The sequence below is a fragment of the Pterocles gutturalis genome, unplaced genomic scaffold, assembly GCF_000699245.1.
Source record: "Pterocles gutturalis isolate BGI_N339 unplaced genomic scaffold, ASM69924v1 scaffold50173, whole genome shotgun sequence".
NCBI classification, from domain to species: domain Eukaryota; kingdom Metazoa; phylum Chordata; class Aves; order Pterocliformes; family Pteroclidae; genus Pterocles; species Pterocles gutturalis.
In genome coordinates, this window is record NW_010119879.1 from 20,001 (window position 1) to 28,635 (window position 8,635).

The following is an 8,635-nucleotide window of genomic DNA, read 5'->3' on the forward strand; positions in this document are numbered from 1 at the left end:
AAATGTAATGTACATACATGGTGAGGTTTTTTTGAAATGTTAAGACTGAACTGGTTTTGAGAAACAGCAGCATAAAATGACTTAAGAAATTGGCCAAATTTGGTTTTATATAATTTTAAGAACAGCTTGTATTTAAAATGTGGAAAGATGAAAACATAACATCTGTACACTAAAAACCTTTAAAATGTAAGAATAGAAATAATTTTAAATATTTAATTATTCTGCTTCTACACATTTGCCATTTTAAAAACCATTTGTAAGATTTTGGGCCCATTACCAGAACACTTCCAGCTACTAACATTGTGTAGTTTGTTCTCAGACCTTTTCCAATTATGCTTTTGATCTGCCATGTCTTGTAATATTTGTTTTGAAAAACAGATGATAAATACCCTGAAATATTCTGCCTTCTTTTCTTTAGCTTTATGGAATGTTACAATTAAGAAGTCTGTCTGAGTAGAATTGTAGGAAGCTGGACAATTGAAACAAGTAACATTTATTTCAGTTGAAGAGGACTAAATATGCAAAATGAGAGCTGATTCCAGAAGGAATTTTTTTTTTAAGGCCCAAGTCTGGGTAATCATAAAAATGTGTCTAAATTACAGGAGCTGGAACAGAGAGCAGATAAACACCAAGACACAGAAGTTTGACACTGTTAGTGGTTTCTCTGTTCAGTTTTGTAAATCCAAAATAGAGCCTAAAATTCTCTACTTGCATTTGTTTGACTTCAGCATTTAGGGCAAATCAGAGTCTGTTTTGTTTTTTTTTTTTTTCCCCATGCAAGTGGAATTCCAGTAAACGGAGATAGTCATAACTGTGAATTTCTCAGCGGTCTTCATTTTCACAACAGTTTCAGATTCATGTCAAGTTTCTGGAAATAATCCAGGAAAAGGGATAGTGCAGGGCTTAAATTATACTGCTGTGAGGAACAAATGTTTCCATTTATTTCACCAAAACAAAACCTTTGTATTTCTGCTATAGCTAAAAAAAGAAAGTAGATTACATTGTTTGCAGATTGTTTAGCCCTTTTGTCAGCTAGTGGAAGGAAAAATGAATTGGAACTTTCTAATCAGATTTACTCCCACACTCTAATGGATAAATACACTTCTGCAATATTTGGCATTCATATACTGTTTCTTTTTTTTCATTCAGCTATTTTTAAATGATTGATCAATCTTTCTACCTGAATAGTTACACTTACAATAAATAAAATTTGTCACCATAAATAACCTACTGTATATTTATCAAAGCTTCCTCTTGTGTGATACATTAACCCTTTTTAAAAGCACTTTCAGTTGAACAGTAGGTGTGCCAAATATAGAGAGAAAAGCTGGGTATTATTTATTAGACCTGTCCCAAGCACTGGTAAGCACGTGGCTGAATCCTAGATAGCACATTTTCCTCCTCCTCCTTCAGACATCGCCCTGTGGTTACCTACACTGTCATGTCATGTCCCCCCCACTCTGCACTGCTACTGCTTTTTTCAAAGGCAAGTTTGAAGTGTGTTGTGGGGTCTTTGTTGAGAGAAGACACTTTGAGATGAGCAGAATTTTTCAAGAAATGGCAGTTAAAGGACATCAGGTCATGGCTGAGGTTGAAAGGGGAGGTGACAGCAGGCCCTTTACCATCAATCCATACTCCCCTTATTTTAGGACTTCTGTAACTCTCCCTACGATCCCCTCTGTGTGAACTGGGAGCATTCCACTGCAGTCATTGCGTGTACAGTACCGTAAAACTTACGTGAAGGAGGAAGGCACTCAGTGTCCTTTCAGAGCCACTGAATCAAAATCCTTAGTTCTGGCTTGGCAAGGTCGACCCTCGCAGGGACCAGCTCCACCAGCGGGGTGCTGTGATGCACTGATGCCTTGTGCAAACAAACAGCCACATCCTCAAGTGCTGGGCCACCAACTTTTGTCAACACCATTCCTTTCGGACACTATTTGGAGTTTAACTTACCCACATTGAAGGTATAGATCAACTAAGTAGCGGTTCTTTGAATCAAAATAGGAGCTTTCCCTTCTGGAAAATGCAAATTTACCTGAAATATTTCATGCATTTGAGACCAGCTGCTGTAGCGCAAAATGTTAGTGATATATAAACCAGCCCTACGTAACAAAACAGAAAAGGTGTCACAGGGTACAGTTGTACTGGAACATGTAGACTTATGATCACAGTATATGTAATTAATTTGGGTTGAATTGCGTTTAAACTGCAAGGAAAGGGATATTAAGCCTCAGCCTTTAATAAGCGTTGTCAGATGGCCAGCCATGTAAGTACAGTGTGTTCAAAATGTATCATTAATGTGGTTCATAATGTCCATTGAAAGGGGAATGGTTCACAAGGAGTGGATATTCCTCTCATTACATCTAATGGGGTCATGTCAATGCAAGCTAATATATTGTGAATTAATGTTTTATTACCATACCTAAGAAAATGTGGTACATGTGATAGTTGGTATAACACTATAGTGTATCTGCAGAACCACAGCAACATGCAAGTTTTAACTTTTGTTTGATTGCTACACTATTATTCCTTTCAAATAATTACTGGTTTTCCAAGTGATATTTGCATGTTGCTTTTCTGCCCAGATTTAGTTCTGAAAAACAGATATGTTTTCAAACCAGTTTAGTGCAGGGAAATCAGCTACTTTCTTTGTTTGAAATTTAGATGTTTTGATATTGTTAGGCAGCACTGTTAGTGGCTTAAAATTGGTCCCCACCTGAGAGAACAAAATGAAGACTTGAGAGTAAGTTTAAGTAATCAGAGCAAGCTTTTTCAAACTACTGTAACTTCATATTAGAGTGGCAAAAAAACCCAGCATCTTTTACGTTGATGTCGTTCTGCACGTGCGTGATGAGAACTACAATATGTAAGCTTTAGAAGAAATTACTGAAAATGAAACTGGTGATTCCCTATCTCTGTGTTTTGTTAGTTCTGCTCTCCCGTGTGCAAAGTGTCGTTGCCACAGCACCTAGAAATGCTGATTACTTATAATAATTGTCCTTGTAATTTGCCTGGACAGTCCACTATTACTGTCATCCAAAATGAAAGCACTGAAATACTGAGCAGATTTTAGTCAAACTAAGCTTTTCATAAATTTCAGACGGTTGGTCATGTGCAGATATCTGGAAATGTCGTAAGGATCTTGTTACTGGATCAGTCAGGATGTTATGCCAAATGCTGACTATTAGGCTATTGATTTAATCACAGCTATTGCAACTAGCAACTCACATTGTGTGGCTGTGTGTGTTTGTGTATACACACTGATTAACTCAGAATTAACTGAATTTAAAAATTACAGGATTAGAGATGATAGTTACAGTGGTCATGTCATTTACTGAAGACTTTTTGAATGCGAGTATGCAATCAGTTGTAAGTCTGACCTCCAAATAAATAATCCTCGCTCAGACAGGCTGCCACTCATTCATCAACAAAGTGATGGGGTATCACTGAGACACTCCTTAATGAAGTGATTTTGTTGCCTTTTATCTGTGTGAAGGACAAAATGTACCAGGATTCCTGCTTAATGACGGTGTCATTTTTTTCAGTGTTTAAAAAAAAAATAATCCAGCAACAGAGAAGACTCAAACAAAATACTCATTCTGCATGTTTAAATTATAAAGCTCTATAGGTCTGTAGTGTTTAGGTCTGTAGTGTTTAGGTCTGTATTTAAAGTCTCAGGACACAAAAACATATGTTACATCAGTTCACTAATAAAAGTAAATTCATAAAGATGATGTAATTAGTGCTGTACCATGTTTGGGATTTGAAATACTTTTATTACAGCTTTTTGTAGTCCAGAGGTCTGATTTCTTTCAAATATGTACCAGGGGTTTTCTGAACACAGTTTGCAAAAGGCTTTACTTGTTTTCCAGGATATTCCCAGTGCATCCGTAAGCATATTCCTGATCTTGCTCTCCAACAGAACATGCAGATGGGAAGGCTGTGTGACATACTAGGTATGTTCTGAGCTGCTGCCTGACCATTTTTTGATTTATTTTTTTTTTTGCCCGTAATTGTGAGTAATAGAGAATGACCAATGAGGACCGTCTTTTTGTATTAATGTTAAATATAGAGAACATGTAAACTCTGAAGTAATTTCTCTGCTATGGCATTTGCTCCTGTCCGTGTTATTAATAAGAACATGCTGATTGTTTCTGACTCCGTGATAAGGTAAAGCAGCCCCATCCTGTGGCATGCTGAGCACCACAAACCATCAAAGGTGTTTAGTGTTCTACGAAATTAGGTAACTAATTCTGCTAGTGTTCATTCAGGCTCATACGGAGAGAAAGATGTGCTAGAAAAGAGCAAGCCCTTATTTAAACCTTTTTTTTTTTTTTTCTAATTGGCAAACAAGGCAAAAGGCACACATTAAAAAGTTTTACCCTAGAATGACAGTCTGCTTTTAAGCAAAGCAGTGAGGAATATTATTTGTCAATGACCAACTTCATTGGCTCCCTGGAATGACATACTTTACATGATTCATGTATATTTTAGTATCATTATTATTTTATAAATGCCATTTAGTAAGTTGGTAACAAAAATATTAGATCCAGAAATTTACAGTTGCCTAAAATAATAATGTAATTGCCTTATATATTATCTCAGCGCTAATATTGTTTTTCCACTGTACAATTTTATTTTTTTCATTTTTAAACATGGATTTTTTTTTTGTCTCTAAAATGATAGAAACTTAAAGGGACAAAGTCAGTGCATTATGCAGGCATTCTTTATCACTTTAAAATCTGTGAACACGAAAAACAGTTCTTCTGTAAAATAGACCATGAGTAAGATACAAAGTAGTTAATTATTAACTAATTTATTAACTAGATCAGAAGCTTTACCTGTGCCTGGAAGAAGAAGGTTGATATTTACCATATTGGTTTTCTTTTTCTTTAGAATACCAGAGGATTTCCTTGCTTGTTGTGACCTGCTATTAGCTAATCTGTCTCTGGAGCCTCACTGTGTCCAAAGCAGACTTGTATATCTCTTTATAGGGCAGTGCTAGGAGTAGGAAAATGTGTTGCAGCATTTTATTCAACAAATTCACTTGAGCTTGTCTATTTTTGACAGCGCAGTCCATTCAGTATTACAGCTGACTTTGGCGAGTAATCTTTTTGTACCCTAGCTGGTAAATTTTCAGGCTCATTTTGCAAGTCTGAGTAAAAGCCTAAAAGCAATGGAGTATTGACTAACAGTTCTAATGAACTGCTCTTTTAATTATTTTTAAAACTTGTATGGTAATGAACTATAAGTATATAAAGACTCTGTTGGGGCTTCAGACCCAGGGCTGATTGTTGGATGCTGTACTACTAAAATGCTTCAGCTGAGATTCTGGCCTTCTATTTTTCGTGTGGGCTGTCTGTCTGTAGCAAACCAAAGCGAAAGAGTGAGATATCTTATTCCTTTATAACCTCAGCCTCAGGGTTTCCTTTACTCCAATACTTGCTTTGCTTCTGATCCATTCATATGGAGTAGCAGTTGTCCCTGGCACTTGCGGGGCTCTTGTTCCTGTGCCCAGGAAAGACAATGACAGACTTCCTACTGATTGCAGCAGGACTTGGATCAAAATCTAGCCGTGCTTTTTGATGCTGCAAGGCCCATTAATTCATTAGCTCATCTATTAATATTTTTGAAGAGCAGAGCCGTTAAAATTCTCCAAAACAGCATATATTAAAGACTCTCGCTTTCTCACCTCTGAAGTGTTTGTGTATACACTGTCTTTCAGCCCAAGTTGTTTTACATGCAGAAAAACAGATTTTCACCCTGTGGTATTTAACTAGCTAATCTGCACACTCACATGCTCAGCAATAGTTATTAATGGTATCCTACCGTGAGCTTTTATGGGGACAGGCCAAGAATAGGAACAAGCCACGCAAAATCCAGCCAGCGTATGAAATTGCAATTTCATCAGCTTTCTAAGCTTAATAGCTCAGTTTTATAATTTACTGAAGTTAATGGGATATATTTTTAAAGCAGTGCGCAGTTCTCATCGATGTTAATGTGAATTGCGCATATAAATCCCCCGCAACACTTTCAAAATTCTGCCCCAAATATGTTCTGCAGATTGAATCCCGAAAACTAGCTATTTCTTTGGGTTGCTGACCTGTCTTCAGAGAAATGCTGAAGCAGAGAAAAAGCAATTAAACCACAAAGATTTGGGAATTGCAGATCTCATTTTTATTTCCAGTGCTCTTTAAGGGAGAAGCTGTTTGTTAACAAATGATGAGGAATTATCAGATTGCTGTTCTGAATGGAGTCTACCTTTCTTCCAGTAATGAACACTGTGCCCCTTTGTTTTAGATGCCAACGTGGACGTCATCTACATCTGCCCCCTTCATCTGAGTGAGGAGTTACTGCAGTATTACAATAAACTCCTGGGTCTGCAGGCAGCTGTTAGATCTGGGAACCCTGAGGACATGGGTGACCTGCAGGACAGGTTCAGAATTCTCACCCCTGAAGCTATAAACAGCTTCCCTGTGAGTTTGTCTTCTAATTACTACAGCTTGAGGGATGCAGTAAAATTAAATTGGAAATTTTATAACTTGTAACGCTCTGGTACCCATCAGTGAAATATTATTGCAAGTTTAAAGGCTTTACTGATTAGACTACTAGTTAGAGCATGAGAAATAAATATCCCGGTTTAGCTTTATAGACTTAGTTGAGATAGTCGTATATTGGCTATTTGCAGACCACTATCTCTTCTTACTACGTGCTTGGGACTGGGAACTTGATAGATTTATCTCTCTAAGCAAATTGTAGCAATAAACCATTCTTATTACTCAAACTTTATCTCTGGGTAGCGCAGCATTCGATCATTCATGTGTATGTAATGTTTCTTGCAATTAAATCCAGTGCAGAACTTCTTAAAGAACAGAACTTAAAACTGCTAGGGTTAGGTAATGGAGAAATATTGGTTCCCAACCTATCAAGTCAGTTTTAAATACATGTGCTAAAACATGATCTAGAAAGAGACCTTAATTAACTTACACAACACAGAGTGTTTCTGAAAATACTGCGGTGCAGTGAAGACTCTTTCCAGTTGGAGAATAATTTTATATTGGAAATATTAAGTCCACAGTGTCTCAGCTGAGATTTGATTTTTTTTAAACTTTGTGGTACATTTGTATCTCTAGGGTCTGTGCTTAAAGCCCTGCTCCTCCTTTTTATATAATTAATAACCCTCTTTGTTAAACAAGTATTTGTTACACCTTATACTGATTGAAACTGATGGCTTCAGAAGGTAAAGAAGCTTTTTATATTTCGTAAAGGTGTTGGTTTTCAAATGTAGTTCTACAGTAGCGTGCTGTTCGGGGAAACACTTGTGTTTAGGTATGAATCCATTTCTGCTGAAATAGTCTGAAAACACCTACGTGCAAAAAGTGCTTAGCTCTTTTTCTGTATAGGGAGGGATCCCTGAGTCAGAGCTGGCTGATAGTTTTGCCGTAGTTAAAATGAATTTTGGAGATATGAAAATGTTCTGTTTTCCTGAAGTTGGAAAAAAGCATCGAGATGATATTGGTGTTTGTAGGACCTGGCTGTTCTTTAGTATTGTCCTTTTATCTGAATGCTGCAAACCTGCAAGAATCACAGCTGCCTGTGCTGGGCCCTCAGCTTGTAAAGTAAAATTATTTTGATGCTAAATCCTTGACAAATACCAGCGATATGTTTAGTGGTTTGTGGGTTTTTTTTTTCTTCCTTGTAAATTGCACTTTGACACTTTGTTTTTTCTCTGGATACTGAGTTATTTTTCCAATACTAACTACCAAATATTGGAAGCTTCAAGAAGCTTTCTACATAAATCATGCTAAAAGTATCACCTAAAACTGGATAAAAGATGTGCTGCTAAACATGGACAGGCTGTCCAAGAATGGAGAACATCTTTCATGGGTGATTTTGGTCATGGTGAAATAGCTGAAGTAATTTTAATGTAAAAGCAGGTTGTTCTCAAGTGTGCATCTCTTGTGTATAGCTTTCCCTCTTCCAATTACTCTTGAACTATTCAAAAAAACCCCTTTCTTTTCCAGAAAGGAAAGAAGAACAAACAGCTTTCTGAAAATTGACTATGCAGCTATGATTTCCTGGGAGAAGTTCCATGCTCTGATGTAGGGAGTTTCCTAGCTGTTTTGATGGAACTGGATGGAAGGAGAATCTGTGGAAAATACACCCAGACGCAGGCAGACCTGGGCTTGTTGGTGTCTGCAGAGAGGAGGCAGAGAGAGACTGTGAGAAAAGGGTGTCCATATCTTGTTGTCTGTATCCTGTTGTCCATATAAGCGGTTGCTGGCTATTAGAATGACCTCTTGGGACTCGGTGCATCCAGGTGCAATGTGAAACGCTGCTGACAAAGGATTACACCATCCTGATTCTCAGCTAGCAGCGTATCAAAACAGCGTAGTGGTAGCTTTGCTCATCATAGTGAGGCTGATGCCAAGGTCAGCTTCACTGATCTTGAGAAGTTTAAAAACAAAACAATACCAACAGGCTTGAGAACCAGGAGCTAGCCTTGCAGTTAACCTACTAACGAGTATTCTGTGCAGTCATACTGGAATCCTGAGGATTCCTCAATTCTCCTGCTTCTACCTGCTTTTGCTCACACTCCTATATATCATGGCAGCTGTACCACTCTCAAAGCAAG

The 8,635-nt window shown here is 37.5% G+C and overlaps 1 protein-coding gene across 1 annotated transcript in view; it reads left to right on the forward strand.

The window, feature by feature from the left end:
* The window catches only part of LOC104464083 (IQ domain-containing protein H-like), a gene marked incomplete at both ends in the record, with an annotated part of 32,138 nt that overhangs the window by 19,489 nt on the left and 4,014 nt on the right, over window positions 1-8,635 (forward strand). The window contains 2 exons of the mRNA XM_010076686.1: window positions 3,873-3,956; window positions 6,301-6,476. Coding sequence (XP_010074988.1) covers window positions 3,873-3,956; window positions 6,301-6,476 — 260 coding nt within the window. The remainder of the gene's footprint in view (window positions 1-3,872; window positions 3,957-6,300; window positions 6,477-8,635) is intronic.